The following is a 21,860-nucleotide window of genomic DNA, read 5'->3' on the forward strand; positions in this document are numbered from 1 at the left end:
AAAATACAGAGAAAGGTTGTGGAATATTCATCTTCTGACTTGCCTTTCACCTATTTTAATTAATTCCACTGTTAATTTCATTACTAAAGCACTCCAGAACAATTCAATATTTTTAGTATTTTGTTTGGTTTTCAATTTTGTTTGGTTTTATCAGTTACTCCAATTAAGTTCAGTTGCTTCTGTTCATTTCAATACCACAACAGAATATATGAAGTCTTGTAATTCATTCAGCTTTTGTTTTCTCTCCCACTGCGTTATCAAATGGACTTCTCTAAGGGGTCGATCCGCAACTAAAAGTGCTTTCATTCACCAGCCATAGTCATACAATATTTAACCACAAAAGCACTTGCATAAACTATAAAAATAGATCAATCCCTCAGTTGCCACTGCATGAAAACTAAGACATGCTGGAGCTGCTGCTATTTAACAACTGGAAGCAAAGAGCTGAAGACAAATGTTCGGCACCATCACACGGTGATGGATTTGCACGAAAATGACTCTCTGGATTTGGCCACAGGGTCAAGGCGAGCCCTCGTTCCTTGCTCACCCAAGTCACCAAATACATATCACATGTATCTGGACTATTCCAGCCTTTCCTGGCTGGTGGCAAAGGAAAAAGAGCCCCTGAAATAGGAATTAGACCTTTTTTTGGGAACACAAGAGACTCCGGTCAAATTCCTTTGCCTGCCTTGGGGACTTCAGCTGGCCTCTGAATTCAGTCACTTGAGCTAACCCCAGACTCCAGGGTGTCTTAGAGCTGGGCTCACTCACATGTTTCCTCTACTGGTGCCGTGTTTTGTATATCATAGCTGAGCATCCATTACACCAGAACGAATGAGCCCATCTGCCTCTAGCCCGCTGCGGAGGCAGCGACCCAGGATCCCACTGGCTCCAGGGCTGCTCCTTGCCCGTTCCCCAGCAAGCAACCACTGAGCAGGAACAGCAAGCTGAACACCCCCAGAACCCACGTCCAGGGAGCCCAGTCACCAAACACACATCACGTATGTGAGCAGGCTGAAGAGCCGGGGTGAGAGAGGACACGGGTTCCCCAAGGCCGTGGCACTCGGTGACTGGGAGAAGCACACCAAAGTCAGGCTGCCTTCAAGGCACGTGGCAATTTCAGCAGCACCTACTATCTTACTTCTTCCTTTCCTCCTCTTCCTCCCCAGGTTTCCCAGCATCCCCCGCCTCAGTCACAGCCCCACTGGCAATCAAGTGACTTAAAAACCACTGAAAAAGCAACACTCAAATTGCTCACCAGCTGACCACCCATGCACTGAATGAGCGGTGCCTGCTCGGGGGCTCTTCCCCTGGCCTCGCGCTCGGTTATTTACCTTCCGAGGAACGAGTTGGACAGGCAGAGTCAGAAATCCCTGGGGCACAGTCGCTCACAGCCCGAGGCCGGGGAGCAAGCGGGGGACACCCCGTTGGGGGCCGGCAGCACCGGGTACCGCCTGCTCACTGCTGTTGCAGCCAGGCCTGCAAGCACTGGTAGGACAGGCAGATACCCCGGGGTGTTAGGCAGAGCTAATCGGGGCTGTCAAGTAGCTACGCTCTAGATATAAAAGCCTCTCCAGCAGCAAAAAGGCAGCCCTTAAGCTTCCTCGTTGGATCCCGCTGGCACGCATGCCTGGAGGTTTGCGCTGCCTGTCCCACCTCTGTGTACGCAGGGGAGCAGAGCCAGCGGGCAGCATCAGCAGCGATGCACCACGGCTATTTCCCCGCCATATGCAGCAGAGTCTGAGGATTGCTTCTGGGTTTTGGCCCATCATCAGCTGGCCAGGAAGGATTTCCAATACAAGGTGTTGTGTTCGGCTGTCGGGATTTTGCAGAGCACTCGGGCTGAAGCCAGCGGCAGCAGGCATTAGCCTCGGGGCTAGGGAGCCTTTGGGTGCTTTGTAGCAGATAGCTAAAACACAAGTGGCAGGGAGTAATCTCTGGTCCCTTTGCCGATTGCAAACAGAGCTTTTTCAGGGGCAGGTTTAGTGACAGGACCCGTGAAATCCATGGGCTGAACTCACCAGAAGGGCTTTTCCCCCCATTACAGCATGCTCTGGGATAGCCAAGCAGCTATAGGAGGGCAGCAAAGCCAGTGCACTGTGGAGGGAGCTCGGTCCTTCAGTCCATCAGGGAAACACTGATTTTGTAAGACAGAAGAAAAGTTGCACTTTATTTTTTTTCCAACTCCCCTCCAAGGAAAGCCTGCATCAGCATTTTATTTCTTCACAGATCTAATCATGTGCTTACCAAAAAATTAATCCCATCACCCTAGAAAAAAAAATTGCAAGAAACAGCCCGATAATAAGTTTGCTGCATCTTCCACTTTAGCTTCTCAATACCATCAGCAAATTTCTGCTCCCTCCCCACGTGGGGCTGCTCGCAATGACGTTTGCCAAATATCCCAGACGCTACCTGCCACGCGCAATAGCGGATGCTGTCCTGCAGTCCAGCGCACACAGGCGCAGCTCTGCAACGCCGAGCTCGCTAACGAACGGTCCCTGGGTGTCTTGGGACTAAACCCAGGGGAAAGCAGAGCAGAAAGGGAGCCTAGTGCATGCAAGAAGGTGCATCTTTGAGCAGAAAATACTACCAGAGAGGTGGGTTACGTCCTCATCGCTGGTCCTTTCGATGGAAGCAAAAATCCCAAACATTTGAGTTTCTTTCCTCCAAGGACCTGTCAAATAACATTAGCAGCCAAGGAAGGCAGGGAATTCTCTGTTTGAGGACCTGTCATTGAAATGAGTGAGCAATCAGAAAGAAATACCAAAAGCAGAGAATGACAGACAGTGCTACATCGTTACTGCAGGAGAATGCAGAAAAAGCCATTTCAGTAAGCAAGAGCCCACTTTCAGACTGAGCAGAACCTTCATATGTATATAGGGTCAGTAGTGATTAGGAGATGCATAATAAATGGTTACATATCTCTTAATAAATATATAAATTAACATGTAAATAAATTCTTTATATATAATGCCTGCTACTCAAGGTCTTTCATTAATTTTGCTACAGCTTCTCAAGTCCATGCTTATGAAGATCCATTCAATGTTCGTTAATCTTTCATACAAATTAAGCATGACCTAAATTTTGGTCTCTCTCATACGTTTCTGCAGGAGGAAGGCTTTGTCTCAAGATCTATAGCTCCCATAGGCTGTCTCCATGCTCACCCCTCAGCAGAGGCCAGGCTGCAGCACAGGTCAGGCACCAGCCTGCACAAACGCAAAGACACAGCTGGGATGCACTCGGTGCCGGCTCGGGACCGCCCGTACCTCCCACACAGAAATGCTCCAACACCCTTTTATCCTCCACTTTGCAGATGCAGGCATCAGATGGAAAAATCAAGCTGAACACACAGTTTACACTCCTTATTTCGACTGCCCTGATTCCATGTCAAGCAAGCCATCGGGACAAGACAGGAGGAGAAAGCACAAGGGAGGGACAGAGGAAAAACAGGTCATGCAAAGATGGAATAAAAACTCAAAGCAAAAAGCAATATACATGAGATCAAGAACAGGAAAGGCAGGCCCAGGAGACAGGCACTCGTGAACTTGGCAGGTGAAGCGATGCGAGGAACCTATATATGACTGATTGCAGTGGACATGATGATGCACTCGTTCCTATCAAAATGGCTGTCGCATGAATGCCTCTTTTATGCCTCTCTATTTACCTTCGCTAAAACAAGGCTCTGGCATCTCCCAGCCCCGGACAACAGGCAGCCGTTCAAAACTCGACAGCAGTCCGCGAGTCTGCGGAGAGCAGCTTCGACAGATGGGCGCTGCTGGATTTAGCTGCGCTGGCCTGCACCGCGGCCGCCTGCTGCCACTCAGGCCAGCGCATTAGCGTAAGCCGCCCTCCGCGGGCTCCCCGCGCTTTAGCGATCACGTAACCCCGAGGGATTAAGCGGCACACGGAGCGCCCGTTCAGCAAAGGCTGCGGTTTGGCCAGCAGAGAGACGCCAGAGGAAAGAGCAGGCTGGTGGATGACGGGCTGGACCCCACGGAGGCAGCTGAGGATCAGGCTTCAGACGCGCCAAGGACCCCCGGCAGCAGCCCTGCAGCCTGGAATTCATTCGCCCACACGTAAATGACAATATAGGAGTTAGTCCCCAAGATCACCTGTGCCATCCACAGAGAGAAACAGGCGCTTAGTTAAGTGCTCCACCTCTGTAAAACGTTGTCTGACACTAGTCACATGAATTGTCTCCTTTGCCCCCAGTTAATGCTTACCGGGAGCCTGGGGTTGCTGGGCTAGATATAAATTTCTCCACTATAAGCATGTAAACTTAGGCAAGATTAATCCCAGGACAACTCGCACATGGCACGTGCTTGTCATGCTGCCACCACATGCCTGTTCCACACCAGTTGCTCTTTATCTAAGATGAATAAATACCCCTTTGACAATCTGCTGTTTAAAAATATGTATCTTTTGTGCCATGTCATTCAAAGACTAAGGGCAGTGGCTTTATGCTTGGGGAGATTATTCAATACATTTCATACATCTGTCCTAATCACAATCAACACCAGGGAAATACGGCCACATCAGCCTGGTGCTGCCTCGTGGGAAATTATTCTCCCTACAGACAGTTCAGGAAGTTTCTTGCAAAGTAAAGACTAATCTCCAAGTTCCCCTAGAAGTACAGTTTTGAGAAAAGCTCTAGAAAACATCAGGGTTTTTTTTCCTCTTATAATTCCAAAAAAGAATAGTCCACTCTTTCAGCAAACTGTACTCAAAAAGCAGTGTGCCACTACTGCAACAGAGAAGTATAACGCACCGAGGCTGTAGCCACACTGCAGACACAGCTAATGCCTTGCTTCGGCGCTAACCTGCTGCTTCCATGCCAAAAGTCCTCTTCCAAGGTACAGACGCTGCAGCAACACTAAAACACATTAACAACCTTTTGCTCTGTAGAGGGACCCACAGTCCTACGGTGCAAGACGAGGCTAATAGCATTTCTGGGACACGTTGGTCTGGGTAACACAAATGATACAAGGGTGATTCAGTTCATAATTAAACTTCCTCTTCTAAATATCAAGGTTCCTCAGATGACACTGGCACTTGCTCTTCTGACTCATCATTTTGCCATAACTAAGCAAAAATGAAATCTTCTTTGATGCTTAAGATATAAATAATTAAGGAAACTATTATTTTGAAAGCTAGTGAAACACCATCAAAATAAATAAATAGCTACATGAAGAGAAAAAAAATACTATATTCTGCTTGGGGACAGTGGCTTTTATTACAATGCATAGTCCTTGAAAGACAGTGATATAGCATCCATCCATCCATCCTTCAGATGCAGGAAACAGGTTAACTATGCACCCATACATGCTTCCAACAAGGTTTTTCTACGAGGCCAAATGGGTTTTCACTAGTGAAGCGTGACTCAGAAGTTCGCACCCTCCAGGCCATTCTTAGGGGTCAGTAGTTCAGAAAGTCTTGCTAGCTTCACATATAGGCTTGAATTTTCCTGCAAGTTAGTGCCATCTTCAAGTATGGCTTGACAGGTCCAGATCGCAGGAGCAAAGGAGCTCACAGGGCCCATCAGTCAGTGCTAAGATTGCAAAACATCCCACAAAGTGCAGTATTTACTCCAGTTCATCTGTCACTCTACTTCAAGTTTTTGCCCCCAGAGGAAAATTTTAAGGGCACTAAACTGCTTCCCAGCTCAAAGTTTGACCATTTTCTATGAGGACTGGGCCCTTGTCCCCCAGTCACCAGAGGGAAAGCAAAATCAACTCACGGTAAATGGGAGGCAGGAGAGCAGCTCAGCACAGAGCAGCTCACAGGGAACAAAACAGTGCCTTACCGCCAACACACACCTCCCAGGGCTCCCAAGACAAAAAGGGGTTTTTTAAAAAAAAAAAAAAAAAAAAAAAAGGCATTTTTAAATTCACCTCTTAGGAGCTCTAGAGCGGGATTTGTGAAGCCTCAGGACTGAGCAAGCAGGACTCCCCATCATACTCCGAGCTCCTGGGAAAGGTTAAGCCAACAGTTAGTTAATTAGGGTAGGGGTTGCAAGAGCCTCCAAGCCTGATCTCTGCCTCATTACAGACAACACAGAGCTGTGCCATTCACTTCAGCGAGGGCAGGATCAAGCCATTTGTGGTTCAGAAGCCCACTTGTCCCTCTTGATGAGTCTCTGTCTTTCTTTAGCACAAACAACTTGAAAAGCCTGTGAACCTAGTTCCTGAATAATACACAGAGATGAGAAATCCTTTCCAGTCTCCCTTTGGTGAGCTCTTTTCAAGATGAAGATGGGACATAACAGCCACCATAATTGTAGCCTCGCTAGCGTAACTTCAAAGCCTGTTTTTCCCATCACTTTTACTTCTATTTAAGGACCTGATTTTCAGGGGGCACAAAAGGCCTGATTTGCAAAGATGCTGTGATTGAGCTCAAGGGGAACACAGATGCACAGATGCAGGGCTCTTCGGAAAATCACATCTTATGCCGCAAAACCAAAGACTTAAAAATAGAATTCACACTGGTAATTTTTAACTGCTATGTCATAATATTCACCATCACCCAGCAAACTTTCCCACAATATTTAGCGTGAGGCTTACAACCATTTGCTTTGTCAACAACCCCCAGCAGTCCCCTGGTGCGGCAGCAGGCTCATCACCTGCAGCAAGCCAGCCGGCTGCTGTTGCTTTAGGCTGTTACCATGGTACTTTTATTTGGGTTCTCCCAGCCTGCGTGTGTACGGCTGGCTGACACAAGCTAAGCTTTTTATTTGCTTTACCATATGGGAAGCAGGGGATGGTCGACCCTAAATAAAATGATTTCAAGTGCCTGCAGAAACCAGCCCGCAGCATTCCAGAGCCATTGTGGGCAGGTGTCCGACGCAGCTCCCAACCACCCCGGCCGACCGCGGCCACCGCAAGGTATTTCCCACGCTAGTGCAGCCAAAGTGGCAGATGCCACGCGATGCTCCTCGCGCACAGGGCAGCGGTGGAGGCCAGCTAACACCAGCCGTGTCTGAACAGTGACGTGGCTAAAGAGGTCCTGCTCTCCTGGCATGCTGGCCGAGACACGGAGACAACAGGGCAAGGGAAGAGCGCCGGTGCAATGCTGCAGCGCTGAGCAGCAGAACATTATCTTCAGCTTCATCCCCCCTCTAGCGGCCACTTCTCCAATATCACTGTATGCTGGTGTTTTTATGAATTCAGGCTAGGTCCTCAAAAGCTGTCCCACTAACCACTCCAGCGAAACCCCTTGGAGTCATTCAGAAGATGACAGCTCAGTTTAGAGCACAGTCTGTTGTTTCAAATGAATTACCAGCTCCACAATATATGGTTTTCTCAGCAAGTCAACCGTACACTTAAGGTAAAGCCACTCAAAACAAGTACTGCTTTCCACCTGGGTTAAATATTACCTACTGCTTCATTCACCATCAGAGAGAGGGAGTGCATGTATGCCCACATGCAGCCAACCCACCACTAACACCTGCATGTCCCTAAATCCACTGTGCAATTGCACCCAGTGTAAATTATTCCTGGACTGTCCATACCTTGAGGTAAGAGCCAACTCTGATTAGAGGAATTAGAAGTACCACCGCTGCTTTCTTTTCATTACACCTTCCTATCGACTCCAAGATTTCTAAGAACACTTAAATCCATCTTTCCTCTTGGATTTTTTTTATTCTTCTAACGGCTGGAAGGAGACATGACCCCGATTCTTGAGAGAAAACCCTAGATTAACAGCAGATATGAGGGTCTCTCCTTCCTGAAGGTACTTGTGGCTGGACTCTGAAAAGTCCATCTCTACATAAACCATACAGCATGTTTGCTCTGGTCCCAAACATCCAGAAAAAGAGCACAGCGCAGCCCAGAAAGGGCATCCAGAGCAGTGAGTGTGAAAGACCAATAACAGAGTTTTGACGTTTATTAAAACGCACAGCACATCCACTGGGAACCCATTCCAGTCCTCAGCTGTACTGTTGTAACACCTGATGTGGTGAAATTAAGGACATATGATGTACTCGCTCATAGTCCCACGTCTGTGAGGTTACAAGGGAAATATCCACGCTGCAGAATAGGCAGCTCCAAGTGGCCCAAAGGAGAAGGTCTGCTTCCAAACCTTGTGCAAAGCAGATGACCTTGCACACGTGCTCTCCAACCCTACGCTCGGCACCACTGTGTTCATCACATAGTGCTGAGAGCATCAGGGAAGGAAAGCCCCAGCATCCCAGGCTTTACCACGAGGCGACAGCTGCCTGACACTTCTCCCTAAAGAATGCACGCAGCGTCTCGGGGAAGAGCCGGGAACACGACCCGCTGCTGCACGTCTGTCAGATCCGACCTGGCCGTAGCCAGCACAGCGGCACAGCTAACTCCTGCTGCTCACTTTGGCTTGTGTGTCACATTCTTGTCACCTGAACTGCTGGAATTCCTGTTGCTTCCTTAAAAAAATTAAAAAAAAAAAATTAAAAAAAAAAACAAAAAAAACCCACAACCAACCTTGGTGACAGTAAAATTTAGTGCTTGACCTTTGGCTTAAACATATGATAGGAAACCTACTATCTGGCATAATTCATGCCAAAACTAGCTTTTAGATTAACTCTTGTGGCAGTGGCCTAATTCACAAAAAAAATAGCGTTGGAGCTGGCAGAGAAAGCGTGCAGAGGTGGGAGCTGGAAGGCACGGGGCTGGCGGGAACCAAAAGGACGGCGGTTCACCGGCAGAGGTTGGGGGATCGCAGGCCGCGGGAGGACGAGGCTGCACGCTGGGGGCTGAGGTCAGGCGAGCTACCAGGGGCACCATCCCGAGGGGCAAAGCAGTCACCCTTTCAAACACATCACTGCGCACTAGTGTCAACGTGACCGCAGGGACGGGGTGTACCATCGTCTTTAAAAGACCATCCCTAAATGCTTCTCTTTAGGCTAAATCAGTTTATCACCACGAACAACTTTGCCTAAGCCGCACAAAACTCCCTCCCCCCGCAGAGCCTGAACAGCTATATTTGAGTTTATATGCATATTTAAATATGCCTCAATCTGTTTTTTCATGTGTTATTTGGGAACGTAAGTGCTGCTTTTGAATATCTGCAGAACAATATTTAACGTTTCATTTGAAACATTATTTTAGCTTTAATTAATTTAAATGCAATACAGCCATCCTATTATTTTGTACATAATCCTAGGATTTAGCTGTGATACTGCACTTTCCATTACTATATAATCGAAAGGTGGCAAGATTAAAAACTTATCATAAAATTAGCCTACTTAGCATAGTAAATAGCTTTTCAATTTGACAAAGGATAACCATTTTATGGAAACATGTATTAAAAAATAATCCTGTTGGGTTCTCCAGTGTTTACCAGTCTTAGTTCACATACAGCAATAAACACAGCCATCCTGATCAGAATAACTTCTCTAAAATTTGTATATATATTTACAGTATTATACTGTAATAGCTATATCAATGGAATGAGAGAGAGAATTTCCAGAAGCAGTAATTGAAACAGCAGAGTTAGTATTAAGCCTTGGATAAACCTGCAGCATATTTTGCTTAAAGTTATTACAAAATCCAGTGCACAACTGATATTTCTACTCCCTTTTGAAGTAAATTACATTTTAGCCCTCCTTTTAGCTGAGACTGCATTTAAGTGGCATAATAGACATTTACAGCCAGAATAGACATTCAAAATGAAAACATTTGGCCCTGCTGCCATTAGTCTGTTGTGAAATGCTCTTTCTAATATGCTTTCTGCTTAAAAACACTGCCTCTGAAGCTCATCTAATGAAAGCTCACTGCAGCCTCCCGGCCAAGTCACTCTTCCCTGCTGCTCTGCAGCATGTTTTCTCCTGAAGCAAATAGGAATTTACTTTTTTGTTTGTTTGGGGGGATATTTTATCATCATCCTGAAAATAAATTCACAGAGGAAATAAATCATTTAATTTAATATCAAGGAGAGGCAGAGGTGCATGGAAATCCATCCGTCAGCACATTCTCTGCTACGTACAGAGCCAAGTTAAAATTAAAGCAGGTAGGAACCTGAGGCCTCTATTTGTGTCCTGAACTGGGAAAACATGTTTCAGTGTCTCCCAGAACAGAGATTCGGGGGTGGGAGGAGGGAGATCCATTCCCAAACCCTGACGCAACCATACGGAAACACTCGGATCACATCAAAACAAAATCATTCCACAAAGCAGCACAAAGGGAGTGAGAAAACCACCATGAGAAACACGGTCACAGCCAGATAGTCCATCTTGAGTCTGAATCATGTCGGGACTTTGCCAGTAGAATATTTCACAGAGAGAGATGTTCTGACAAAATATTTTAATTTTAATGAGGCAGCATTTTCCAAAGGGAAAGAGAAAAGCTGTAGCCGACCCCGGTCACCAGGCAGACCCTGCAGTCACCAGCAGCGACAGGCTCTCGTCCATAGAGCCATACAGCAGAGGGATGCTACATGACACAGGCAGAGTGGCACTTGTCGGTGTTTGCTATAGCCTGACCCAGATAAACATAAGCTTGCAGCTGCCTCTGAGCTAAAGGATTGAGGATATTGTTTTGGAGAGCACCTAAGGACCAGATTCTCCAAGCTGACTAAGGGTGAGCAAGGGAGGCAGCTCCCTAGCCAAGACAGAAGACAGGAAAAACTCCCTGTATTATTAATCAGCAACTATTGTTAAAACCAGCAAACATGGCTAAAGCTGATGGGGAAGGACCGCAAATTATTAAACGAGCCAATGCTCTCTTTAAGTGGTGAAAGATGCAGACAGGCGTCAAATGGGATTTTGAAGTGAATGGGAGGGAAAGGCCCCATGTTTTAAGAAAAAACTAGGCCCAAATGAGTTGTGCGCCAAGTTTCATGGTATCAAATAGGGGTCAGGGCTTCTTAACCACTTTATTTCTGCAAATTTTACGCTGATGCTCTAGCATCTAGTAGAGTCAGAGGTCTGGAGATTCCCTCTCCCAGGGAACACATCCAAGACACTTTCACCGTGAGAACTGGGTCGCCATTGAAATTTGTCTACATGAAATATCTCCAAACAACTCAGGACTCAACAGTGCTTCCACAACTGTGATTTAACAGGCTGGCTTAGGTCCTTAGCAATTCATTTGGATAATGTTGCCAACAGCCTTTCTACTAGATTAAAACGAGAATCCACCAGAAAACACTATTCTGCCTGATCCAAAGGGGAGTAAAGAGCACACAAGCCATCCTAGATTTGGCCAACACACTCGACAACACTAGGGACTAAGAGGAGAGCCAGCTACCAGCACCCCCAGCTCTGAGAGGCACAGGAACAGAAACCACTACAAGGCCAAAAAGCATTTCTTGGAAACTCAGTGGTCCCAAGCCTTGGGCATCTCTCAGCAAAGAGCTGCCCCCTTCTTTCAGCTAAATCCTACAACACTTAGAAAGTACAACAAACTGCTTACCAGTAACCAAGAGCGGGAATTGGTCTGGGATGCTTTTCTCCCCAATCTGCTCCTAACAAGCACCAGTGCGTGTCCAGTCCGAGTCTTCACCCTTGGCCAAAAGAAAAACCTCAATACAAGAGTTTTCGGTGCCAGCCAAGTCCTCCCAAGCACTGTAGAGCATAAGCATCTCGCAGTAACACACCCTAATCACCACCTGACGAACAAAGCAGTGTTGCTTGCAGCAGGAGCTACACACTGTATTACAACTGGGGAAGAAGGAGAAGAGGGGTTTGGTTATCGGAAAGAATCATAAAGGCCATTCAACTAAGGTATTTTTTCTCTGAATATTTGAAGTTTCAGGGAAAAAAGCATGAATAACAGCTTGGGGGAAAAATATAGTTCTGTTTTAAATTCATTCCCCCTTGATGCATCTCATAGAATTTCAGCTTTTAAAAAGAGGATAAGCAACAGTAGCAGGGAAAACTTTAACACAACTTCTTCTAGAGTACATAACGCTCACCTTCAAATCTGACTCTTCTCCAGCAAAAGCAAAAACATGTTGTGGTGTGTGAGGAAGTCCACTAGCTTCAGGAGCCAGCAAAGCCTCAGGTCAGGCAGTCAGGCAGTGCCCCAGGGTTTGCTGTTCACTCAGTTTTTCCTCTGGACCCTGGAGGCAACGTATGTTTCTAAGACGAAACCCAGCTGAGCACCAGTAATGCCCAGACATGGGAATGGAAACTGGCGTTCCTTCTTTACCCAATTTTCCATAGTGATCTATTTAACTTCACAGCACATGTTCAGCCAACACCACCATTTTTCTGCTGATCAACGATGGCAGTAAGATCTCATCATTAAAGTTTGCAATATACTCCAACGAGATGAAAGCATAGTTTTTCTCAGTTTCTCTTCAGGCTCAGGAAGGAGCATAATCATCATCATTTCAAAGAGCAATCAGGCAGAACTTTATTTTTTTTTAATCTGTAAAAAAAGCACAGTCTGGCACAAGGATCTGACACCTACCAAATGTATTTCATCTATGTCAGTTTAATCTTTTTGCCATTCTCCAGGCAAAGGCTCTATTCTAGCATAGAAACCAATTGACTATCTCTGCTGTGTGGATCATAGCTTTTGAGACTGCTACTGATATCCTATGTAAACTCCTAAAACCTCCTCCAAAAACCTAGCTTTGCCTCAGCAAGCAGCAGGCCTTGCAACTTGATTCTCCTCAATTCTCAAATCATTTCTGGTAAAAAGCATTTTCTTCTTCATAATTCATGAAGCACAAAAGAGAGACCAAAGCACCGAGAGGTAATCAACAGATTAAAACAAAATGAGCCATTGCTGACTGTGAAAAGTAGGCTTTGAACAAGCACAATTCCATTCATTTACTTTTATTCTGCTGGGCAAGTTTTGGATTATTGACTGGTGTAAAGGAAGTAGTTACCCTTCAGGGATCACACCAGATTGCTAATATGCCTTTAGATATGCAGGCTGGCTGTGCCCTGCTGCAGGCATGAATGGCAGCAACTGTTCTTTGACCTCTTCTGTGCACTAATTGCTGTAATCACTCCAGGAAATTTGAGAAATCTGGGGATTTTTTTTTTTTTGTCATTACATTTTAATGTTGCAGTTGCTTCCTGAGGACAAGTCTAACACTAGGTTACTGCTGTTACTCCTGCACATTGCCTAAGGTTTCCAACAAATCTGACAAGTTACTTGAAGTGAAAATGCATCGGTTTAAGAGATACAGAAGCTTCCTTACCTGTACCCATGCATTTTTTAAAAACAAATTACAGTAGAAAATTAATATATCAAGAGAAAGGGTACATCGCTTAAAGTCATTGTGTTCTTCCATTTTATCTGAGCTAGTATGGTTATTAATATTAAAGCTGTTAATTTTTACAGCAATAAAACACACAAAGGAATTGCATAGCTAGCGATCAGTTCTGCATAAACTAACAAACATTAAGTATTGCACTGCTAAATATCTGTTTTTACTTATCCTTCTGTATTTTTTTCCTACTAGCCTAATCACTGTCCACTTGCAGCAATTATTGTGCCAGAACCCCTCCTAGACAGCTGCTCTGATTCATACACACATAACAAGAATCAGCACTTCCATCACTGCTTCACATCACTCCTGGTTCTTCAAACTCACTTCCAAAGCATACCTATTCACACAGGTCAGGTAAATTTTTACTGAAACTAATTTCTCCCTGAGTATTTGGGGGGTGAGGAGGTATTGTAAAGAAATAAAGGATTTGGTCATCTCAATGTTTGAGAGGATCAGGCATCAAACAACTGGCATCTCAGTTGCATTTGGAAGTAATCATTTTTCAGCAGGTAAGTTTTTGTCAAGGCTCAGACATGATCTATTCAAATGAAGCAACAGCAAGGTGTATTTAAGTACGTGTGAAAATTGAGAATTTAAGGCGGTGAGACCAGATGCATAGCTTTTCTCCAGGCTTTATACAGCACAAGCTGATTTACATTATAGCAGGTACATAACTCAAATCTGAGTAGCCATTTAGACATCAGTGACACAAGGATAAGATTAATACTAGTCACAGCAGTTCTTGTTCTCTTGTTGAGCCACTAGTAACTTAATTCCTCCCTAATCTGCATCTCTATTACATCCACAACTATAGTATCTGATATTACCCTGCAAGTGCAACACTTAGCTAAAAGGTACATTCTTCCTAGTTGTAATTACAGAAAGTTTACTTGGCCGTCACACACCCATTTCAAAGGGCCCTTTTACATTAATTGTTGAAAATAGTTCATTATTCCCAGAAATAAGGATACAAATTAAAGATTTCCACATACATAGGTGCTACGTTCCTTGGTATCAGAATCAAGCAGGAAGAGATAGCTACGATATAGCTAGACCCTACTACAAGGCAGGAGTCTCACCTTTTGTCCTGCCCACAACCTCTACTTCAGTAGAGCATCTAGAAATATATATATATAGGGTTGAATCTAAAACTGAGCCTAAGTCATACAAACTTATCTCCCACTACATGTTATTAATCACATTTACACTCTAAACATACAGGCCTACAATGAGCACTCTAATGCACCTGCCTTGATAACTTTAGCAACAAGCATTATCAGTTTCAGTGATTCAAAATGTGGTGACTGGTTATTCAACTTAATGTATCCTTACTCCAGTTCCCATTAAATTATTCTCAGACCACTGACCTGTTAGCAAATCAGTCCCACGGGGCAGTACAGAACCATCTGGTATCTTCTACTTTGAATTCCAGTCTTTGGGGCTTAGGGTTTGAGGGGTTTTTTTCATTATTATTTATGATTTTGCTCCCTAGAAAGCCTTGGAAAGTGTACACATCCTGCTAGCTTCAGGAACTCGGGGAAGAACAGTCACACAATCAACTTCAGTGCACTCGAGCAAAAGAGCAAGTGGGGTAATTTTATACAAAGGCAGCATCTCTCAAAGAAGCATCAGCTTATATATAACTTTGAAAAAGTGGGCAAAGAAGCCAACTCCAGCACTCTTTCAGTTCAAAGTGCTTTAACATCTATAAAAATTTCTCCATATCAACTAGACTAACATGAGGAAGAACAGCAGGCACACTTGCAGGATAGTTCTCATTAGTAAGGTGTTACATTAGAGCATTTAAGAAACTTGATTGTGTACAACAAGGCAGTAGCTAATTTCTATCATATTCTTATCAGATTTCCTCATTGCAAATCATTTGCAGGAACTCTGAGCACAGAACTCTTTCATAGTCCAAATGCCCTTAACTGAGGTACTATCAGGTTAGTGTGGAGTAACAGCAATATAGGACTTTTTCCACTGTTCTTATGCATTAAAACCAATACTCAGCTGTATAGTGTAGAAACTAAGAATATAGCTCTAGCCTGAATTTGCTGGCTTTACTGTGAAAACTGTTTTAATTGAATGTGCAATAATTCTGAAAGATCAGATCTAAGGTAACTATTTGACTTGACAGCTACCAAATAACCACAACTGGGAAGTTCTTCCTGCAGAAAAGTATTCCTGAAGAAAGTATGACATTCAAAAAAATGAAAACACAGCTTTGCCCACCAGAGCCATGAAGCCAGTACACCTCTGAATCTATCCAGCTTTGTATTAGCAAACTGCATAAAAACATTTCCAGATGTTAAAGAGTGATTAAGCCCAGAAGCCAGCTGCACAGTTTTTCAGTATCCAGGCAAACTTTTAATAAGCTGTTCAGCCTTGCATACCAAGTTTGCTTCTGTACTTTGATCAATTTCAGAATCACACCAATTCACAGCACCATCTTTTCCAGTTACAGGAAAAAAGCACAAGTCACAAAAGGTTAGGTTACAAAAGTCTAAAGATTTAGACATGTGTTTTACCATTCCAGGGTATTACAAGACAGTTCTTTATTTGAACATTAAAGTGCCAGCTTTATATACAAACTTTTAAAATAGTAAAAAGTAAACTTAAAACCTGCTAAGAAAGCAGTGAGGTCATGTAGCTTCCTCCAGAGTTTTCCACAGAGCACTCAAAATCTAACACTAGAATTTCTCAATCACTCCTTTCTTTATGGAGAGAACTGTAGAAGCTAGTGGTAACTGCCCATAACCTCCCATCTTGTAGGTGCCCATTTATTTCACAAAATGGAGTATCTTATGAAGTAGCTGCTTCTGTAAGAGACACCTAAGCATTCTATGAATTAATACAATTGACAAAGTCTAGTTAAAACCGCTGCAGCTACACTAGCCTCCTGAAAAGTACCAATGTCACCACACTTTGCAAGAGTGGGATTTTAGTACATGAACCAAATCACACTATGACCCAATACACTGTTTGCCCATAAACAGAGGAGCACATGCACACTAAATCATGTGGTCTCAGTCCATTTAAAATTCTGCATCCAGGGTGAAAGAGTTGTCTGTGGGCTTTGACATGACCCCCATCCTCTGATATTCACCTACTCGCTTCTCAAAGAAGTTGGTTTTGCCTTCCAGAGAGATGTTTTCCATGAAGTCAAAAGGATTCTCCACTTTGTATATCTGAAAGGAAAAGACAACTCCATGGTCACTGTGGGTTTCAAATCTCAAATATAGGACAGTATTAAAGAGCTCAGCTGGGAAGAAAGCAAAAAGAACCCAATGGCAATATAGTTGGGGTTCCTTTACAGTGAAGAGAAATTTCTGCCCCAGGCATTCTCTGCTGTACTCATTCCTGTCTTTTAGCTGCAGCTTCTTTCAGGAGTAGGCAGCAGCACAGCGACTTTTACATATTGTTGATTTTTTCATTAACAGCTTTTGCTATTCCCTCTGTGGGTCTCCCAACAAGATCTGACAGTGGGACTGCTAACTGGATTTAGAACTTGTACCAATATTGCTGCAGCTGTTTTATGATTCAGGTTTCTGCAGGAAATTAAATTTGATATTTTTCTTGTGAAAGAATATGCTTACTAGCCTTACCTTGTTAAATCCCAGTTCCAACATAAGTCGGTCTGCTACAAATTCTATGTATTGCTTCATTAAAGTGCAGTTCATGCCAATCAGTTTTACAGGCAGTGCCTCCGTCAAGAATTCCTGCAGATAACAGAAGTACTTAGTGTCCAAAAACCATGGCATCCATTTTGGGTGTAAAATTACCCTGGACAGTACAACAGTTCAGCTTTATGCTTAAGTATGAACAAGTTCTTAAACAAGGAGCAGCCAATTACCTGTTCTATGAGAACAGCATTCATGATGATTTCCTTAACTCTCTCCTCTGATGGTTTGCGTATCAAGTGCTTGAACATGAGGCAGGCAAAATCACAATGCAAACCCTGGAAAAGTTTCAGAAGAACATCTCAGGAACACTGATTTAAAAAAGCTACTCAAATCAGTGGTCCAGAAGAAATAGCCCATTTCTAGATACCATCTTTGCACTTGCCACATGATATTTAAGCTTCCTGCCTAACTAGACAGAAGTATAATAATCAAGACAATACAAGATGCACTTCTAAATGACAAGTACACCAAGTGCAAGGACTGGTGGGAGATACAACTATTTACTGAGAAGATAAAATGGTAAGTTCATTTATTCACTGCCTATAACATTTATTCACATTTATAAGCTTTATATGCTGCCTGTTTATAAACACTCCTCTTTTGAAGTATTGGCTACATTTGAATGTCATTACTTTGAACTACTGTGACACATTATCATCCTGAGTATTTGATTCATACCTCATCTCTACTGATGAGTTCATTAGAAAAAGTGAGTCCAGGCATTAATCCTCTTTTCTTCAGCCAAAAAATTGATGCAAACGAGCCAGAAAAGAAGATTCCTTCCACTGCTGCAAAAGCTACTACACGCTCTCCTGTTAAGGACAGACTGATTTTAGTAACACACAGAAAACTTATCAGGATTAAAACTCAGAAGTTGTGAGCAGACCTGTGAACAGAGTCTTCCAAGCAGAATCAAAGAATTGCAGCTCAAGTGTGCTATAATCTGTCCCTGAAACTATTATAGTAAAGGCTTCTAAGTAAAATACTCTAGACTACATAGCAAAGTAAAAGCTAATTAGAGAAGGTGGTAGGCAGCTGAAGCTAAGACTCCTTCCCCCCAGGTTAACTGTCATATCACCTTGCCCTCCTCCCCTCCCCCACAAAAAACTGCACATTGAACAAAGAGCAGTCATCTTCAGTGACAGATTAAAGTTAGTGATTGGTCATCATTGCTCAAGTGAAGAGCTTTGGCCATGAAGAACACCAATACCAGTGAATGCGGCTCTACCATCTCTTTTTCACCTTTGAAGTAAGGCATCAAGAATCAGAAAGGCAGATGCGCCATAGCCTCCAATTCTTCCAACTGAATGTGTCTGCTGGAGATCAGTGGCCAGTGCAGCTCAGGACACAAGAGCAGTTGCAATTTAATCATACAGCCAAGTATATGAAGATTGCTACCAGAGCTACTATTATTCAAAATACCAGCAATTTTAAAGGTTCACATTAGCAGTTTATCTGCAGGATGAACAAGATTTTCTTTATCTCCAGAATTATACCAGTATCTTCCAGATAGTGCTTACTCATCCTGTGACAATAATAATCCCTGTAAACTGTGGGAAGCCTGGAGAAGTTGTGGTTCCTCCATTCTTTTAGGGAAGGAATTTCACTTTGCTTCCAAAAAACATAACTCACCATATGTTGCTTGCTTGTCCCCAATCCAGCGCATGGCCCAGTCAGCCTTCTTTTTAACACATGGTAGTGTTTCAATAGCATTAAAAAGAAATTCCCTGAGAAGAAGCATACACTAATTAAAACAAGATTTCAGCAGAGCAACCAGTACAATAAAGCCTTCACAGCTGTAGGTGGCCTTGTTCATTTATAAGGGCTCTGTATCTTCACCTCAGTATAAGCTCCCCTCCCATTTTATTTGTACCAAATCTAGGGGCATTTGTGTTCATCTACCTTTGCATGACCTTCACTTTACATCGACAGCAATTCACACAAATTGTCATGACAATACCAAAAGGAGTACTGATTCACAAATAAGTATGCTTGAACAAGGTTCTCAAAGCTATAGACCAGCGGACCTCCACTTTTCAGTGACAAGGTGCCTAACTTTTCATGGAGGCAGTTCTTCCTTAAAGCAATTAAGCACCCCAAAGTAGGGAAGAATGATGTGGCTGGTCATCTTTCTGCAAAGTAGCAGCAATTAAATAAGTATTCTCTACACTGCAGCTAGCATTTCAGTAACACAAGACAACCCCAGCAGAGTGCTTGTCTCCCAGCACAATACAATAACTCAAAAAAGCCCAAGCTGCTTAAAGCCCTGCATTTAGTTTTGAGAAGATCCAATTCTTGAATTGATCCATCTTGTTGAGTTACATTTTTGTTATATTTGTAATCAATATTTTTTTTAAGCATGCAACATTATCTATATATAGCCAAAAGGAAGCTTTCCTTTATTGTATTAGAAAAAAAGAAGCCAAAAATAGTCAAGTCTCTCATGGCAGCACATGATATGAGAGTATCAGTCATTAACTGGACACACTGAATATTAGAGAGTGTTTTATTTAAAAAGCTATTATCCCCAGAGAATCTTCTCTACATAGCTATCTACCAATGCAGTGGGTTCTCCATATCAGAGCTCACTGTAGTTTAATATACCCCCTTATTTGACTGCTTTATTTAATCTCACTCCATTATTTCAATGTTAAGTATCTGGTTTTATTTTGAATCTAGATGAAATCTTGCTCATACACTTAGGAACAGAAAAATGTTCCAAAGTCAGTCTTCAGCAGCACTTCAGTGATATTTTAAATTAAGTCAAACTTTAGAATTTGAACTAGACTAAAGTCACAGAAGAATGATATGCATCATGTAAGCCTCAGTTATCAGTTTTGAACCTTTCATCATCAAGCAATACTAACCTTTCTTTGGAATCTTTAATGTATGTGTCAATTAGAAGACTGTACATTTCTGAATGTATGTTTTCCATGGCAATTTGGAAGCCATAGAAACAACGGGCTTCTGTGATCTGTACTTCTTGACTGAACCGCTCCACCTAGAGGAAATAAGTAACTCAGTGTTTACAGAACCATTAATAACTAAGTTGCATATTAAGGGTACTAATACTTTATATAAAAACTACATTTGCTCAGCCCCTAACATTATCTTCAAATTAAATCCATGCGTTCGGATTCTGAACAGAAACATGAAGAGCACCAGCATCCTACAGCTGCAAGTCTGCTTAAAGCTCCAAGTCTCAAGTTGTTCTTTGGTCCTCAGAGGAACAGAGAAACATCTTAATTTGACTTGGCCTCCATTAGGGAGAGGATCACTGACAGATCAGAAGCAGAACAAGGGCTCCAAACTGGTCAATTGATACTGCAAGTCTGTGCTTTGTGCTCTACAGGGAAAATAGCAAACCTTTGGATTTTAAAGAGCAACCCTCCACTTTGCTATATAGCATAAGGCAGTATTTCTAAGCACAAGTAATCAAACTAGATAGGCCAGCAAGTACTTCATTAAATATGTAGTTGTTTTGTTAGCTTCATTTCATGGAATAGTTTATTTCAGGGCCCTTTCTACACACTTACCAAGTTTTCATTCACAATGCCATCACTGGCAGCAAAGAAGGCAAGGACATGGGAAATGAAGTATTTTTCCTCAGGCTTCAGGGACTCCCAGTGCTGGATATCCTTTGAAAGATCCACCTGAAACATGAAAGAAGCAGTGAAACAATGAAGGGCTCCAAAAAGAAACAGAGGCTTCAGGCAGGAAGCCTGTACCAGCACCCAGCCCAGGGCACTACCCCGCAGCAAGGCACACTCTCAGTCCCCGTGAGGCTCTGGGAAATCCAGCATCTTATTCAGCTTTATTATTAACGTTACTGCGGGAGAAGTGCCTCTGATGCAGGGGCCAAGCTCCCGGGCCTCACCTCCTCAGCGGTCCAGAAGGAGGCCTCGGCCTTCTTGTACATCTGCCAGATGTCGTGGTACTGGATGGGGAAGATGACAAAGCGGCGGGGGTTGTCCCGCAGCAGCGGCTCCTCCTCCGCACCCCGCGGCACCTGCGGGCACAGAGCGGCCTGGCCTCAGCCACGGGGCCGCGGCGGCAGGACCCCGGCGGGGAGACACCGGTCCGGGGGGAGCGCACCCCAGGGCAAGGAGAGGAGGGGAGGGGAGGGGAGGGCGGTCGGGGAAGGGGGGCCAAGCGCAGCCCGCCGCACTCACCGGCTTCCCGTCGGCCTCCTGGAAGATCTTGCGCGCCGCCTTGCTGGCCAGGACGCGGCTGCTGCTGAGCGCGGGGGGCTGCGGAGAGAGGGGCGGTGAGCGCCGCGCGGAGGGCGCCGCGGGCGCGGGGGGGAAGGGGGCGCGGGGAGAGGGGCTCACCGTGTTCTCCTTGTCGCTCAGCGCCAGTTTCTTCAGCGGCGACAGGCGGGGCTGGTCGTGGCGGGCGGAGAGCGGGCCGCGGGAGGACAGCATGGCGGCAGCAGCACCGGGCGGCTGGCGGCGGGGATATGGGCCGCACCGCCGCGCCGCCCCTTTATATCGCCTTCGAACTTGGCGCCAGAACGCCCGGCTGGCCACTCACAGCCTGAGCCGGGCGCGCGGCCCCCGCCCCCGCGAGCCCATTGGCCGCAGGCGCGGCGCGGGCCCCGCCTCCCATTGTGGCCGAGGCGGGAGAAGAGGGCCTGCCCCGTGGTCCGGCGCTCCCGCCGCGGGGAAAAAGGCGGGAGAGCGCGGGAGCCCCGCCCCCGGCGCGCGGCTGGGGGCTGCGCGGGGGGAGGGGCGGGGGCGAGGGGCCCCGCCGGGGGCCGTGAGGAGCCGTTACGCGAGTAACGGCCGGGCCCAGCCGCGCGCTCGCCCCGTGCGGCACCTCCCGCGTGGAAGGGCCCGGAGGCCTGGTGAAACCCCCAAATTACCCTGCCGATAGGACTTTGCACATGGGCGCGTTGGGGCAGGGCCGTGGCAGTGTCGCTGGGGTCCAGACCCACCTTTATCCCCGATGAACAGTGTCAGTGGGGCGCCT

The 21,860-nt window shown here is 45.0% G+C and overlaps 1 protein-coding gene and 1 long non-coding RNA gene across 2 annotated transcripts in view; both read right to left on the reverse strand.

Moving 5' to 3' along the window:
* Positions 1-11,497, reverse strand: part of LOC135327809 (uncharacterized) — a 33,197-nt gene extending 21,700 nt beyond the window's left edge. The window contains exon 1 of the long non-coding RNA XR_010388188.1: positions 11,388-11,497. This is a non-coding gene — a long non-coding RNA (uncharacterized LOC135327809). The remainder of the gene's footprint in view (positions 1-11,387) is intronic.
* Positions 11,498-15,550: 4,053 nt separating this feature from the next.
* Positions 15,551-21,374, reverse strand: RRM2 (ribonucleotide reductase regulatory subunit M2). Its single transcript, XM_026097221.2, has 10 exons — positions 21,221-21,374; positions 21,062-21,139; positions 20,767-20,898; positions 20,426-20,542; positions 19,757-19,890; positions 18,522-18,616; positions 17,568-17,701; positions 17,060-17,164; positions 16,812-16,925; positions 15,551-16,394 (listed from the first exon to the last, which is right to left on the reverse strand). The coding sequence occupies exons 1-10, from the start codon at positions 21,311-21,313 to the stop codon at positions 16,242-16,244; spliced, it is 1,155 nt and encodes a 384-aa protein (XP_025953006.1). The 5' UTR covers positions 21,314-21,374; the 3' UTR covers positions 15,551-16,241.
* Between the last annotated feature and the right edge of the window lie 486 nt (positions 21,375-21,860).

Source organism: Dromaius novaehollandiae, chromosome 3 (genome assembly GCF_036370855.1).
Source record: "Dromaius novaehollandiae isolate bDroNov1 chromosome 3, bDroNov1.hap1, whole genome shotgun sequence".
In the NCBI taxonomy this organism is placed as follows: Eukaryota; Metazoa; Chordata; class Aves; order Casuariiformes; family Dromaiidae; genus Dromaius; species Dromaius novaehollandiae.